Source organism: Schistocerca cancellata, chromosome 1 (assembly GCF_023864275.1).
Source record: "Schistocerca cancellata isolate TAMUIC-IGC-003103 chromosome 1, iqSchCanc2.1, whole genome shotgun sequence".
Taxonomy (NCBI): Eukaryota; Metazoa; Arthropoda; class Insecta; order Orthoptera; family Acrididae; genus Schistocerca; species Schistocerca cancellata.
Window position 1 is genome coordinate 700,956,236 of NC_064626.1, and position 16,340 is coordinate 700,972,575.

Genomic DNA, 16,340 nt, shown 5'->3' on the forward strand with positions numbered 1-16,340 from the left:
GTAGGAAAGCTGGAGCTGGGTCCACAAAACTGAGAAGGGACAGATCCCAGCATCAACAAGAACACTATCGACAAGGGTAGTGAGAAAGGAACTGGTGGCTAAATGGATACTACAATGGTAAATTGGGTCCAGGAGAAGCAGCATGGAGGGGGCAGCTGATCCATAAAGTTGACAACCATAGTCCAGACTAGTCAGAACTAATGCTCGATAAAGGCAGAGAAGAGTCGAATGAACCACGACCCACGAGGCAAGGAAGCAAAGACCACTGCACTCACGAAAACCACCAACTTTCAAATGACGGATATGACGCAACCAAGTAAGCTTGCTGTCAAAAAGAAGACCCAAGAAATGGAATTGGGGGACTACAGTCAGACGTTGGGCATTGAGGCAGAGCTCCAGATCATGATGGACTGTAGTATGGCGATAGAAATGCACTACCCTCGACTTAAGGTGAGCTATTTGAAAAAAGTGCGAGAGTGTCTACAAGGAAACACACCGGTTGGCACCCTGCAGCTGTCATTCCGCAGAAGCCACCAAGTGGGAGTCAGCCCAAATACAGAAATCATCCACATACAGAGCAGGGGTGACCAACAGTCTGGTAGTGGTCACAAGTCCATTAATAGTGATTAGATAAAGGAGGACACTCAATACAGAGCCATGTAGAATGCTTTCTCCAGGGCCTGTGGAGAGCTGAGAACAATGCCAGCCCGGACTCTGAACAACCAGTGGGACAGAAACTGATGAGTAAAAACCAAGAAGGGTCCCTGAAGACCTCACTCATGGAACACAAGGAGGATGTGATGCCACCAAGCTGTGTCGTAGGCCTTACGAAGAAAACTACGACAAGATGGCAACATTGAGAAAAGGCCTGCCGAACTGCAGTTTCCAATCGAGGCAGGTGCTCTATCAGAGACTGTCCCTCCTGAAAGCCACCCTGGTAAGTGGATAAAGGATCCTGAAATTCAAGGACCCAATTGAGCCGACGAGGCACCATCTGTTCTAGTAACTTACAGGAGACATTGATCAGGCTAATGGGCCAGTAACTAACATAAAGAAAGATAGATCCTTGCCAGGCTTAAGGACAGGAACCAGAATACAGTCCGTCCACTGGGGGGGGAGGGGGTGGGGGGAGGGGATGCCTCGGAGCCAAATATGGTTAAATACCTGGAGGAGATATCGGCATTGTGGAGGACTAAGGTGTTGATGCAATTGGTTATGGATGGAATCAGGGTCAGGAGCTGTAGAGAGGGCCAGAAGAAGCTCCCATTTAGTAAAAGGTTCACTGAACCACTCTGCCTGAAAAGGGGTAAAGCTTCAGCCTGCTCTTTCCCGAGACAGAAGGCAGCTGGATAGCAGGCTGACCCCAATGCTGTTGCAAAATGGGTCATGAGGTGTTCTGCAGAACTGACACATTTGAACAAAGGCCCGCTGGCAGGGCAAGGTCCGGAATTTAAGACTGCCACTCACTACCTTGGAGAGTGCAGGGTGTAATCCACACATGTGACAAAGGGACAGAAGAACCTAGAGCAGAGACAAAGCATTCCCAACACATCTGTTTGCTCAGTATGATTAAGTAAGGGGTTTTGGCAAGAAGACATTTAATGGTTAACAAGGCCGTCAGGGATTGGTGCCACTTAAGGTGTTGCAAGGCATCACGGCAATCATAGATAGATAGATAGATAGTGGTGGCAATGGCCATGCTCCACCACGGAACTGGCAGGAGGCAAACGGAGCCCATCAAGTGAGGAACAGCAATGCCAGAAGTGCACATTATCTTATCGGACAGATCTGTCAATACAACTTGACAGAGTAGGTGAAAACACAACCTGGGAAGTATATAGAGACCAATCAGCACAATGGGAAGATCAATGGGGTAACCTGTTCAGTGGGAGGTGTGAAGGGAACAAGATAAAGACAAGTAGCCACTATCGCAAAGATCATCATTTGGCAACCATTGTATGGAAGGGAGAAGAGTGAAAGATCAATCGTAGAAAAAGTGCGATATGTGCCACTATAATGAGTAGGGCAAATATTATTAAGAAGGCACAGGTCGTGGTCTACAAGAAAACGGACAATGAGCAGCACCCGACTAGATGACACAGCATTGCCCCATGAATGGTGATGGGCATTAAAATCTCCACGGAGGAAGAAAGGAGGGAGGAGTTAATTAAGGAGGGCAGTTAGGGCAGCAGATGTATAGGCAGCTCCTAAGGAGGGAGATATAGATTGCACACCGTGACAGCAGAGGCCAAGTGGATCCAAATGGAAACCAACTCTATAGGGTACAAAGTGGCATCCCCGTACTAACTTTATACAACGCAGATTTCCAGGTTAAACTTGAATTTTTACCTTAACCTAAGATTAATGCTTTATACAGTCGACCCTGAAAATCCCTTGACTATAGTTCAACTGTTACATTTGGCAGGCTAAAATCCAAACAACTAGCAATAAAAACTGCTGCAGATCTCCTTGCAAATAATTTTATATACACATATGGATCCAGCAAGAACCACCAGGAGTACAATCTGACCTGAAAACCCACACTAAACCAGAAGACTTTGATTTGTCTTGACATATTTGAAGACAATTAACAGAATCCATTCACACCAAGGTACATGCAAGAATTTTCTTTTCAGGTGGAATGAAGTGTGTGATCCATCTTTTAACTGCAATGAAAAGCCCATGCTCTGTACCACACTTTGCAGGAGTTTAATCTAATATCAAGTCCACATAATGCAAATGACTTCCTGGTGCTGACCCCAGATGCTGTTGACTGGTCTGACAATTTTAATATAAGTATTTCTCCACTAAACCATTGTATCATATAAATGCAATATCACAAACTTGTTTGATTTTTTTCATTAGTACCATTGCTTTACACCTGTTACATAATGTAGGCCTATAATAACACCATTTGTTGTGCTAACAAACACTTAACAAATAACCGCTAGTATGTTAATTAAATTCAATTCATTCTTCAGTACACGCATTTATGGTTTTTGCTTTGTAAATAGGAGCACTTATACATCTACATCCTGCAAACCACTGTGAAGTGCATGGCAGAGGGTACTTCCCAATGTACTGCTTGTTGGAATGTCTTCCTGTTCCTTTCAAGTATGGAGTGCAGGAAGAATGATTGCTTAAATTGCTCTGTGTGCACTCTGCCTAATCTAATCTTGTCCTTATGTCCCCTATGGGAGTGACAGGCAGAGGGTTACGGTGTACTGCTAAGATTCATCTCTTAAACTTGGCTTTTGAAACTCCGTGAGTACGCTATCTCGAGATAGTTTGCAACTATCTTCAATTATCTGCCAGTTCAATTTTCTCAGAATCTCCATGGCACACTCTCATGGGTCAGACATACCTGTGACCATTAGTGACACCCTTCTTTGTACACATTCAATATTCTCTGTTAGTCCTATTTGGTATGCGTCCAACACACTTGAGCAATATGTTAGAATGGGTTGCACAAGTGTTAAGCAAACTGCCTTGTAGACTGATTGCATTTTTCTGGTATTCTACCAATGAACCAAAGTCTGCCACCTGCTTCACTACAATTGATACTATGTGAACATTACATTTCATATCCCAACAAAGTGTTATACCCACGTATTTGTATGAGTTGACCAATTCCAGTTGTGACTCATTGACAGTATAATAATAGAAAGTTATGTGTTTTCATTTTACTAAGTGCATAACTTTACATTTCGCGGAAAGACCACAAAGATAAGATAAGAGAGATTAGGACTCGTACAGAGGCATATAGGCAGTCATTTATCCCTCGTTCTGTTTGGGAGTGGAACCGGGAGAGAAGATGCTAGTTGTGGTATGAGGTACCCTCCGCCACGCACCGTATGGTGGATTGTGGAGTATGTATGTAGATGTAGCAATTATTCATAGTAAATTGCCAATGATTTCTGCAATTTTAAAACCTTATCAAGATCAGACTCAAAATTTGTGTAGTTTTTAAAACAGTACTTCATTACAGACAACCGCATCGTCTACAAAAAGTCTAAGGTTGCTACATATTATCTGCAAAATCATTAATATACAACAGGAATATCAAGTGTGCCAGTACACTTTCCTGGGGCACACTAAAAGTTAATTCTACTACGTCTGTCAAACCTCCACTGAAGATAACATATTGCCTCCTCAATGCCAATAAATCTTCAATCCAGTCACAAATTTCTTTTCATTCCCCATATTATAGTACTTTCAATAACAATAGGTGGGGTACTGAGTTGAATGCTTTTTGGAAGTCAATTTTTACTGTGTACCTGGCTACCCTGATGGATTGTTTCCAGGAGACAACATGAGAAAAATGCAGGATGGGTTTCACATAATTGACTTATGACGATATATGACAAAAGCTGACCAATATTGTATCAAAAATTTCAGTATTCACAGTCCAAAGATTTAGAGAAAAAAATGGGATTTACAACATTAGCACCATCACTGTACATAGGCCCCTACTAAAGCAGCAATGCTCACTGAACATACACCAGGCACATATATGATCACTGGCCTCACTGGCCACAGTGCCACTACAAGATCAAACTCCACAAGATGCACTTCCAGTCCCTAGTAAAATACGTCCATTCTACTTCCCTAACCATGATCACTGTGACTGGAGTAATTGTTGCAACAACTGCTTCAATCCTGTTTCTTAAGTTGGATAGATCAGTTGGTGGCTGAGGAACATGATCCTTTATGAATCCCCAAAGGTAAAAATCACATGGCTCATATCAGGCAAACGTAGAAGCCATGAGAAATGAGCTCTGCCATATGGCCTCTTGCGACCAATCCTCTCGTCAGATACAACATTGTTTAACCAATGGCATACCGAGTTATGCCAGTGAGGCAGCACACTATCTTGCTTCCAAATGAAGTTCTGTGGTTCGGCTTCTTCCAATTGAGGAAAAAGCTACAGTTCTCGCACATCAACATAAGAAACATCAGTTACAGTTGCTTCACAAAAAAAAAGGCCCATAAACTTTCCACCAGAATATGGCACAAAAAAATTCAATTTAGGGGAGTGTTGTTACAGTTGTACCATCTCATAGGGATTTGTTGACTCCCAAATGTGGACATTATTTGTGTTCACATTTCCACTTAGGTGAAATGTCGATACATCACTGAGGACAACATGATCCAGAAAAACTTCGTAGTCATGCAGCAACATTTTGTTTGCACAGTTGGCACACAAACTGCACTATGTAGGCTTTACAGCTTGCACACAGGTGCAGCTAGAGTTGCTCTTTCATTTGATGTATTATTTATAACGGAAGGTTGAATGTACAAGGAAGTGCTGAAAAGTAATACCTCCAAATTTTAATGTGGGAATTCAGAAAGCAAAAAAAAAGTTATTAACTTTCTACAATTGTATTCTTCATGAAATTTCCTGGCAGATTAAAACAGAGTGCTGGACTGAGACTCGAACTCGGGACCTTGCCTTTCGCAGGCAAGAGCTCTACCATCTGAGCTACCAAAGCACGACTCGCAACCCGTTCTCACAGCCTCTGCACACTTCTGCCAGTATCTCGTCTCCTACCTTCCAAACTTCACAGAAACTCTCCTGCAAACCTTGCAAAACTAGCACTCCTGGAAGAAAGGATATTGCAGAGACATGGCTTAAGCACAGTCTAAGAGATATTTACAGAATGAGGTTTTCACTCTGCACCAGAGTGTGCACTGATATGAAACTTCCTGGCAGATTAAAACTGTGTGCTGGACCGAGGCTCGAACTCAGGACCTTTGCATTTTGCGTGCAAGTGCTTTACCATCTGAGCTACCCAAGCATGGTGCCAAATTCAAGTCTCGGTACGGCACACAGTTTTAACCCGCCAGGAAGTGTCATATCAGCGCACACTCCGCTGCAGGGTGAAAATCTCGTTCTGTTATTCTTCACGTCTATATATTTATTTCTTAACATAATCACCTGGCGACGAACACACTTCTCCCAACAAGACACCAGTTTTTCAATACTGTAACTGTAGAATCTTTTACTTCATTGACTGAGCCACACTCTCACCTCTGCTTGCACTGCTTCATCACTATCAAAGTGAAGTCCTTGAAGGTATTCTCTGAGTTTTAGAAACAGAGAAAAATTGGATGTGGCCTAGTAGGGACTGTATGGAGGATGATCAATGGCACCTTCTGTGGTTAGGAACTCTAACAGCATGCTGTTTCTCAAGTACTGACAGTTACATCACACATCGTCATGGTACATGCTAAAATTTGAAGCAATTTAGCAGCAGAGGGCTGCAGATGTGCAGACATGAAGAATAATGATGTAGAATGTATATAATGTTTGTTTCATTTAAGAAAGTTTAAGTTTTCACTTAAAAAATTTGGAGACATTACTTTTCAGCAAACCTCTGTAATAAGTGTTACGAAGCCTTAAAATCCCAGTATTCATTTTGAAGCACTCGGTATTTAGCAGCAAGTTCCTGACAATGAATATTTAGCTTTTTAGTTGACACATTGCAGCAACACATGGCTTCGTAAAAGTGAAATGGAATGATCACAGATCCCATCCTAGACAATACAGATAGCAGACTTTGTTTATTGGAGTGATGCCAGAAAAATATTTGTCTGTCCAATCGTAGCATGCTGCTCAATTCTGTATGATCCATCTCCAAATAGGTATAACAAGAGACACTAAACGTACACAAATATGGGCGCAGGACAAATGCTTACAAGTAGTGAACAATCTTCCAATTCTGGTGGATTATGTAGGATACGTGTAATTTACAGGCATCAACATACTGGTCTGAGACTTGTTCACAGTCTAATACAGTCTCCCTGAATTTGTCTTGCAGTTTTAGTTCTTACAGTGAAAAATGTGTCAAACAGGTGAAGTGCACTAAACATGACACAAACAAGGACATCAGGCTACACTACAGATCAATCTGTTACCACAACATGTATTTTGCATTTAAATTCCTTCACTTCACCATCACACACTAAATTATTACCTTCAAAACAAACCGAGACTCAGGGCTATGGTACAGACCATTCTGTCACTATAATTAATTTTTCAGTGGGAATCACTAGCACACTCTAGCCCTCCATTGGATTCCCTGCCATTCTGATCACAAGTGACTAAAGCAATCAAGTCACCATCTGCACAGATGTTACAATTATTTTTGCTCAGCTATCACAACTGTTCTATCTCACTGCATAACCATAAATTCATGTACAACACAGTTTACCCACAGCACTGAGCTACCATCATTGAAACTAATTTAAAGCACATATATTAAGTTACTTATTTATATAAGAAACTACTGCACGCAATAAATTAAGGTTCTGACAACACAAAATATTTAAAGCCACTGTTACTTCATATACAGTTCTTGTGAATACAATCGGAGCTTACCATCAGCATAAACATCACCATGAACTTCAAGTGCCTGTAAATCATAGTTTTTCCATAACTGCCTTTGCCTCCAGACCTCAAGGTACTGTTTCTTTTTAGTTTCATCTTGTGGGACTTCTCGCAGAACTGCACGAAACTCTTCCGAACTTGACATGCATGACAATAACCTAAACACATAATTTCAACCTTTTGTTACGCTAATCTGGTGACGAAACAAAATCAGCCAATTGTTGGCATTTGCTACATTATATTTCAAAGAAACCAGCTACTTACTTTGAACAATAAAAAATATGAAATATAACAGCTAACAAAAATATGCACTATGTTTCTGCTGGGAAACAGAGACTAGAGAACAAAAAATTAATACTGCACATGGGACACACTGTGCACAGCTTGGCACTCAGTGAATCTGCTTTTATGTTGACTTGCAAACCATACTGCAATTACACTTAAATGCAGTCACAATTATAGGAAAATTTTCTAACTTTATCCTTAGCGAAAATTCAAACACAATAATGTAATCGCATAATACACAGCTAACATTGAAAACATTACAACTTACTCAAACGTAGTGTCCACCGGCACCAGTTCTGTGGGGTTTTGCAATGACACGTCCACGATGTACATTTGTTGAAATTTTATCGATTTTCCTCTTTCTAGATTCCTTTGTGACCATGATGAAAGCACAGTGACACCATTACCACCCACCAACGACTTTAAAACCCTTGCTGATGTAAGCGATGGGTAATGGGCAACTGTTTTGTAGACATTTACGACTCTATCGATCTAAATAACAGAATATTTAGTCAGCGTCAGTCAGTTACTTTACTTACGGTTACAGCAAAAGGAAAATAACTCGACGATACCTGCGATTCCATCTTGCCAAGCGCACGACTAAGGAACTGCATACAGTAACTACGGACAGCAGGTATTTATTCTATAGATAACGAAAGCCCAAGCCGTTACAGAACAATGCTCATTAGATAACGACCTCATTAACTTTCGTCCGTAGACACCTTCCAAGCAGCCGGCTGATGAAACTAACACCAAATACCGGCAACCAAAATCTTTGTTACACTCGAGACAATCCAATTATCTTTTGTTGGTAAACTACTGTCATTCACCTCGCTTAACTCAACATCATATTTCCCGGTCACAGACACTATCGCCCAATCCCGGTGACACAAATCCTCTGCAACAATCATAAATTACCTCTCAAAGTAAAAAGAGATAATCTTTGACAAACAATGTGTACGCAGGTAATGCAACGCTTGCCAACAGAACAGGTGGACGGGATGATGTAATGTCCACATCATTTCTGCTCCTCTGTCAAATGTTTTCATGTAATGGAGTGTTTTGGTGTCATTAGAACTCTGTAGCTTCACGAAATTTTGTATGAATATTCGCTTTATGTTTCCTCTGCCATTGTCTATCAGGTTTCATGTAAATGACAATAAACAAAATGTATTTTCCTGTAAATAAGAGTATTTCTTCTAAAATTTTTATTTTACCGCATAACAACTACGCATTAATTATCATCTGTGAGCGGCCACTCACAGCCGTATACTCCAAAATCTTCGGCTATCAAGACCAGTTGGTCTCGAGGTGTTACTGATTGTATGTCTCGAGAGAATTTAATGACGTACTGCTTATCTTGGTCACAAACAAAAAACTGAATAAATGTTAGAAAATAATAAAAAATGTTCATACATAAACAAAGAGATTTTGCTTTTCATTTAATTTTTGATCAAATTCACATTTAACTTCGATTACAATTACTTTTTGATTGATATTGACAGTGGCAGGGGACAGTGTTGCCACCCTGCAGCCAGACATGATTCAGAAAGTGCTGCCACTGTCTAATATAATCTTTTCGACACTCCGTCTCGTTTTTCTTATTCACAGCGATAGCAGCACCCCAAGCGACCAGAAAGCGACACTTCTGTACACTATATCAAATGAGTGCAAATACTAACGTTAATATTGATCTGTAACATAGTTTCCACAGAAGGGAGTGTATGTAGCGCCACGAAAATCGACAATAATTGACAACGACACAGCATCTGTCATTACGTATTTTCCAAAGGACCCTGGGAGGTATGAAACAGTACTTGACAGGGCAGTTTATTTACCAATCCCCTGTGACGTACAGATATTTACTGAATACTGTCGTTTTCCATTAATTATAAAACATAGCCAGTACACATCAAAGGAGATGACGTTCTGTAGAAAGACATTATATGTCTACCCAACAACAAGAGGTTGTGTCCGGTACATTCAAATCAGTGAATGTGGAATATAGGAAACCTATATAGAATGTAATACCTACATTTTTTAACGCACCAAATAAAGCACCACAGCTGTAACTTAAGGGAAGTCTACATAGACATGATAATAAATCATTAAAAGCAATAAAAAGGCATCCCAACAGAGAAGAAACCAATTCATCAACTGTCGCTAAATCTGATCCACAAATGCCATCAATCTTCAACACATACGCTTTTGAAGCAAAAATAATTACATTCACAAAAATATGCTTGTACTAAAAAAGCGAGTGAAGCGAGAGAATGGGTCAATTGTTAGAATCCATAGCTTTTTTAAGTGTCAAGGAAAGTGGATATGATAATAACAGGAGACAACAGAAACATACACTGATGAGGCAAAACATTATAACCAACTTCTTAGTAACTTGTTTGTCCTTCTTTGGAACGAAATACGTCACTGATTCTGCGTATCACAGGTCCGACAGTTTCTTGGTAGGTTTGTGGAGGAATGTGGCTTTAGATGTCTTCGCACAGCTCATTAATTCACGTAAATAACGGGTCGCTGATTTGCGCCCGATAACGACCCAGATGGGCTTCTTAGAATTTACATCACACGAATTCGGTCAAACCACTGTTGCACGGTTCTGGCTCCGAGACACGGACTATTATACTGCTGAAAGATTACATCACTGTCAAGGAAGACGTCAACGATGAAGGTATGCAGGTAGTTTACAGCTGTAAGCGTGTCTTCGATTACTATCACAGGTCATACGCAACTGCAGGAGAATTTATTCTGTAGCATAATACTGCTCCCAACAGCATGCGCAGAATGGGTCAGTGGCGCGCTGCACGTTTGGAGCCACTGTTCAGCTTGATGGTGGCGTTTGTGGAGACAACCATCGACCTAGTGTTGCAAAAATTTGATTCACCTGAAGAACCGACACGTTTCCATTGATTGACAGTCGAATCCGGATGGTTCTGTGCCCACTCCAATCGCAAATGACGATGTCGTTGCATCAACATGCAAACATGTAGGGCTGGTTTGCTGCTGAGTTGCATTTTCAACAATGTACAATGAACGATGTGCTCCAGGACACTTGCATGTGCACCAGCATTGTGCTCTTTCACCAGAGATGCCATCCTACTTTACAGAGCAGACAAGCCTCTGAACCTCACGTTCTGTGAAGAGCCGTGGAGTCAAAATGGTTCAAATGGCTCTGAGCACTATGGGACTTAACATCTGAGATCATCAGTCCCCTAGAACTTAGAACTACTTAAACCTAACTAACCTAAGGACATCACACACATCCATGCCCGAGACAGGATTCGAACCTGCGACTGTAGCAGTTACGCGGTTCTGGACTGAAACACCTAGAACCACACGGCCACCGTGGCCAGCAGTCGTGGAATCCAACCACTTAACTCCTAGTGGTAGTTTCACTGCCTTGATACTTCTTTCTGTAGATGCTCACTATAGAAGCACGTGAACATTCGATCAGCTTCGCCGTTTTCGAGATACTCGTTCACATGCTTTGTTTAATAATAATCTATCCTTTGACAAAGTCGCTTATCATAGTGGATTTCCCCATTTGCAGCCCATATCTTCGTTAGGGTGAACCCCCAACCGTTTCTGCTGTGGTTACATACTTTTCATTGCACGCCACGTGCCTGCAATGTCACCAGGTGGCATCCAGGTTCGCGGTGGGCAGTCGGCATAATGTTATTGCTTAGCAGTGTATGCTTCTCATGCATGAGGTATGTGCTTATATTCTCTTGCTTTCAGCGGAATAAGCTGTACATACACACAATATCTCCCGGGATAAGGAGATTACCTTCTATCAAGTGCCAACGGCCTTCTAGGAGGGCGGATGAGCGGCTAGAAGGAAGGGCACTCTCTTGCCCTTGGGGTGGGAAACTGCTCCTAAAGGCGGAGGAGCCACAAGGTGGCCAACGGCATAGAATGGAGAAGGCAACGGGAAACCACTCCATTAAAGACCCGGGCGGGTATCCCAAGTATCAACAGCTTATGATGGAAAGCTCTTTGGTTAAATTCTCCGGAGGTAAAATAGTCCCCCACTCGGATCTCCGGGCGGGGACAACTAAAGAGATACCAAAACCCAAAAGCAATAATGTAAGAAGGATAGCAACATGGAACGTCAACTCACTTCTTAAATGTGGTAGACTGGAAAACTTGAAAATGGAAATGAAACGAATGGATATTGATGTACTGGGAGTCTCAGAAATGAGATGGCCAAACGCTGGCGACTTCTGGTCAGGGGATTACAGAATCATACACACTGGAACAGCACAAGACAGTCCCGGAATTGCAGGAGTGGGAATTATCCTCAATAAAGAGATGGGGTTAAGAGTAAAAGGATTTGTTCAACATAGTGAGAGGATAATTTATGTCCGATTGGAAACTAAACCAAGAGACAAAATCATAATCCAAGTATACATGCCAACTACGAGGCACAAAGATGATGAAATCAACATGATGTATGACCACCTTGAAGAAGTAATTGGCAGAATTAAAGGAGCTGAAAACCTTGTCATCATGGGAGATATGAATGCCGTTGTTGGGGAAGGTAAAGAAGAGGATGTGGCAGGGAATTTTGGATTAGGATTAAGAAATGAAAGAGGGGATAAACTTGTAGAATTCTGCCAAAGAAATAAACTTTGCATTACAAATACCTTCTTTAATCATCATCCAAGAATAAGATATACTTGGAAAATGCCTGGTGACATTAACAGATACCAAATTGACTTCATATTAGTGAAGCAAAGATTTAAAAACCAAGTTAAGGAAAGCAGATCATATCCAGGCTGTGATGTGGAAAGTGACCACATACTCGTTATGATGACGACTGAACTAAAGTTCAAGAACATTAAAAGAAGAAGTACATGTAAATGGGATTTGACAAACCTGAAAAATGAAAATACACTGAAGCACTATCAACTAGAAACAGACAAGAAAACAAATACACAGGGCTGCAATGACATCCAAAGCAGCTGGGAAAAAATAAAAACTGGTATTTTAGAAGCAGCAGAAAAAGTAATAGGAAAAGAAAGGACAGAGAAAAGGAAGGAATGGATCACTAATGACCTACTAAACATGATGGAAGAAAGAAGGAAATTAAAAAATTCTGTGAAGAAGGAAGACCAAGAGAAATACAAGAGTCTGAAAAACAGAATCAACAGAGAGGCAAAACAAGCAAGAGAAAAATACCTTGTTGATCTCTGTATTTCAGTTGAGGACAACATGAGCAAGGGAAATATCGACAAGGCCTATAAATGTGTGAGACATTGCTTTGGAGACAGAAGAAACAAGTGTAGGGCTGTGATGGATGAAAATGGCAATATGTTGGATGACGATGATGAAGTTGCAAGAAGATGGAAACAATATATAGGAAAACTGTACAGCGGACCAGACCTGTCTGAAAACATCATGGAAGAAGAAACAGAAGTAGATGCACACAACATAGGTGAACCTATATTAAAGGTAGAGTTTGAACTAGCTCTGAAAAAATTGAAAAACAACAAATCGCCTGGTATAGACAATATCCCAGCCGAACTTCTGAAATCTGGAGGAGCAAAACTGAATCAGGAGTTGTATAATCTTGTTTTCAACATGTACGAGCAGGGTAAAATTCCTACAGACTTTGAGAAAAACGTTATGATCCCCATTCCAAAGAAGGCAAATGCTACAAGATGCGAAAATTATAGGACACTCAGCCTAGTTACTCACGCCTCTAAAATATTAACCTCAATTATCCTAAAACGCATAGAACAAAAAGTCGAAGCTACACTCTCCGAAGACCAGTTTGGATTCCGGAAAGGTAGAGGAACCAGAGAAGCAATATTTGCTCTAAAACTAATAATAGAGAAACGACTAGATAAGAACCTGAAAACATACATAGCTTTCGTAGATGTAGAGAAAGCCTTTGATAATGTTAAGTGGGATAAGATGTTTGAGGTACTCAAAAAAGTAGGACTAGACCATAAAGATATGGAACCTGTACAAAAACGAGACAGCAGTTATCCGTGGACGGACAAAACAAGAAGAGGTGCAGATAAGGAAAGGTGTCCGACAAGGTTGCGCACTATCCCCTGTTATCTTTAACGTATACATTGAAGAGGCGCTGAAAAAAGTAAGGGAAAATTCACAGACAGGTGTAGTAATTCATGGCCAACGAATAGATATGATAAGATATGCCGATGATGTAGCTGTCCTGGCTGAAAGTGAAGAAGATCTTGTAGTCCTACTGAATAGAATGGATAAAGTTATGGGTGAAGAATATAATATGAGAATTAATAAAGCAAAAACAAAAGTAATGGCATGCGACAAAGAAGATCAAGTGAAAGTCCAAGTTCATGTAGGCAATGAACTGCTTGAACAAGTTGATAAATTTACTTATCTGGGCAGTAATATTACCAGGGATGGAAGGAGCAAGGCAGAAGTGAGAAGTAGAATAGCTCAAGCAAAGGCTGCTTTTAACAAGAAGAAAAACATATTAACGTCTAAGAGCATCAGCCTTGAAACCAGGAAAAGATTTTTGAAATCATATGTGTGGAGTGTGGCATGCTATGGGTGTGAAACATGGACTCTCGGGACAGAGGAACAGCAGAAGCTAAATTCTTTTGAAATGTGGTGCTATAGACGCATGCTCAAAATAAAATGGATTGACAAGGTCACCAACGAAGTGGTTCTGGAAAGAGCAGGTGAGAAGAGAAGCTTCTGGAGTTTCATTGTTAAAAGAAGAGTGCAATTTACAGGCCATCTATTACGACATAAAGGACTCCTGAACACAATCATAGAGGGATATGTCGAGGGAAAAAGACCAAGAGGAAGACCACGACTGAGGTACATGGATCAAATCGTGAAAGATGTGGGATGTGACACCTATAAAGAAATGAAGAGAAAAGCTGAAAGACGCACAGAATGGAGACAAGCTGCCATTGTAGCTGTTGCAAACCAATCCTTGGATTGACCACTACAGAAGAAGAAGAAGAAGACACACATATTAGAAAGTATTTCATCATGAACGATTTGGCTGTTTTTACATGTATTTCGCTTGGTAATTTAATAACTCATGGCAAGCAAAAATATAACAAATATGTCGTTATTTAAGTAGAAAATAATTTAAAAGAAACGCTGTCCTTATGACACATCTGACTGTTTGCTTTCTTGGAGAGGAATTCCGCCTTCTGCAAGACACCTTTATAGTTTTGTTTTCAACTAATTAAGTTTCAGCCCTTTTTGTGCTGTCTTCAATAGGTTTGTTTATTTTCCTTCTGCAAAACTGTTACATGTTAACCTTTAAAGCAACTTTTGGTACAAAATATTTACATCTGTGAAATAAGCGATAATTGTCAAGTGTTTTTACATTGGTTTGCATACAGTAGAGAGTTGAGATGTGTATCATTGAATTGAGGCAGTCTATAATGTTCATTTACGATATGCCTAAAGTTTCTAGTTTTATAGTACATTTGGAAATAAAGTGATGTATGCATTTGTACACACAACTCACACGGAGCTATCAGACATTTATACTAGTAGCTTTATGTCTACAACACATTCGACATCTTGTCATCTCTAAACAGCAAAATGTTATTTTACTTTTCTGTTTGTTATGCACTTACGAACGAGAATCACTATGTATCGCGTTGTTTGTCATGTTACTTAGAGCTTTTTGGTGCTGTGATGTTCTTACTTTTCGTGTTGAGATAACACACGTATTTCTCTCGTTTTTGTGTTGCACATTCATTATATATGATTTCTTGCCCGTTTGTTTCGTGGCATGTGTATCTGAAGAGTTGTTGACGTGTGCAGTATTTAGTTCAAGTGTGTGTCTGTGTGTGTGTGTGTGTGTGTGTGTGTGTGTTTCCAGTATATGGAGAGAGAGAGAGAGAGAGAGAGAGAGAGAGAGAGAGTGAGTGAGACAGGAAGCTGTGGTTAGGCATGTACAGTGAATGGAGTACAACATTCACAACACACATTTCTCGCTGTGAAATGGCAATAATTTTCGCACCAACTTGTGTTGTGACTGATGTATTGGTCTGTGGTGCTGCATATAAGCTACAAAATGAGCAACACAGCGAACTCATGACACTCGGGAAAGAGCTGCGACTGTGTGTAGCTCTCCCCCCCCCCCCCCCCCTCCGCACCCACCGTCCCCACCATCACTTGATTCACTGAAACATCAAGCACAAATCAATTTTAGTCAGAGTATACACCTAGTAGTTTATCTGGGCTGGCCAAAGGCATTGTCACATTGGTAATACCAGTTCCCATCAAATCAGTGAAGTCAAGTGCTGTCAGGTTGGCTATCACTTTAGTGGGTAATCCTCTGTGTTTGCCTAATGTCGCTGGTGAGCAGGGTGCACGCAGCCCTTGTAAGGCCAGTTCAGGAGCTACATGATTGAAATGTGGTGGCTCTGGTCACAAATACTGACAACAGTTGGGACAATGGTGTGCTGGCCACATGTCCCTCAATACATGCATCTAATGATTCTATCAGCTGAGGATGACACGTCGGTTGGTCGGTATTGTTGGGACCACTGAGACCTCTTCGGATGGAGTTAGCTAGTTAGTTATTTGGGCCAACTTACAAGACTCAGGTCAGCTGCTTTCTCCAGTGTTCCAAAAAATTGGTAGCCTCCTACAATACTACTACAGATACAGGCATTTTTGAATT

At 40.9% G+C, this 16,340-nt stretch overlaps 1 protein-coding gene across 1 annotated transcript in view; it reads right to left on the reverse strand.

Moving 5' to 3' along the window:
* LOC126184573 (acylamino-acid-releasing enzyme-like) overlaps positions 1-8,678 on the reverse strand; it is a 134,521-nt gene extending 125,843 nt beyond the window's left edge. The window contains exons 1-3 of the mRNA XM_049927007.1: positions 8,248-8,678; positions 7,944-8,167; positions 7,382-7,548 (exon numbers count right to left, since the gene is read on the reverse strand). Of these exons, the coding sequence (XP_049782964.1) occupies positions 7,382-7,548; positions 7,944-8,167; positions 8,248-8,289 (433 nt within the window). The 5' untranslated portion in view covers positions 8,290-8,678. The remainder of the gene's footprint in view (positions 1-7,381; positions 7,549-7,943; positions 8,168-8,247) is intronic.
* Between the last annotated feature and the right edge of the window lie 7,662 nt (positions 8,679-16,340).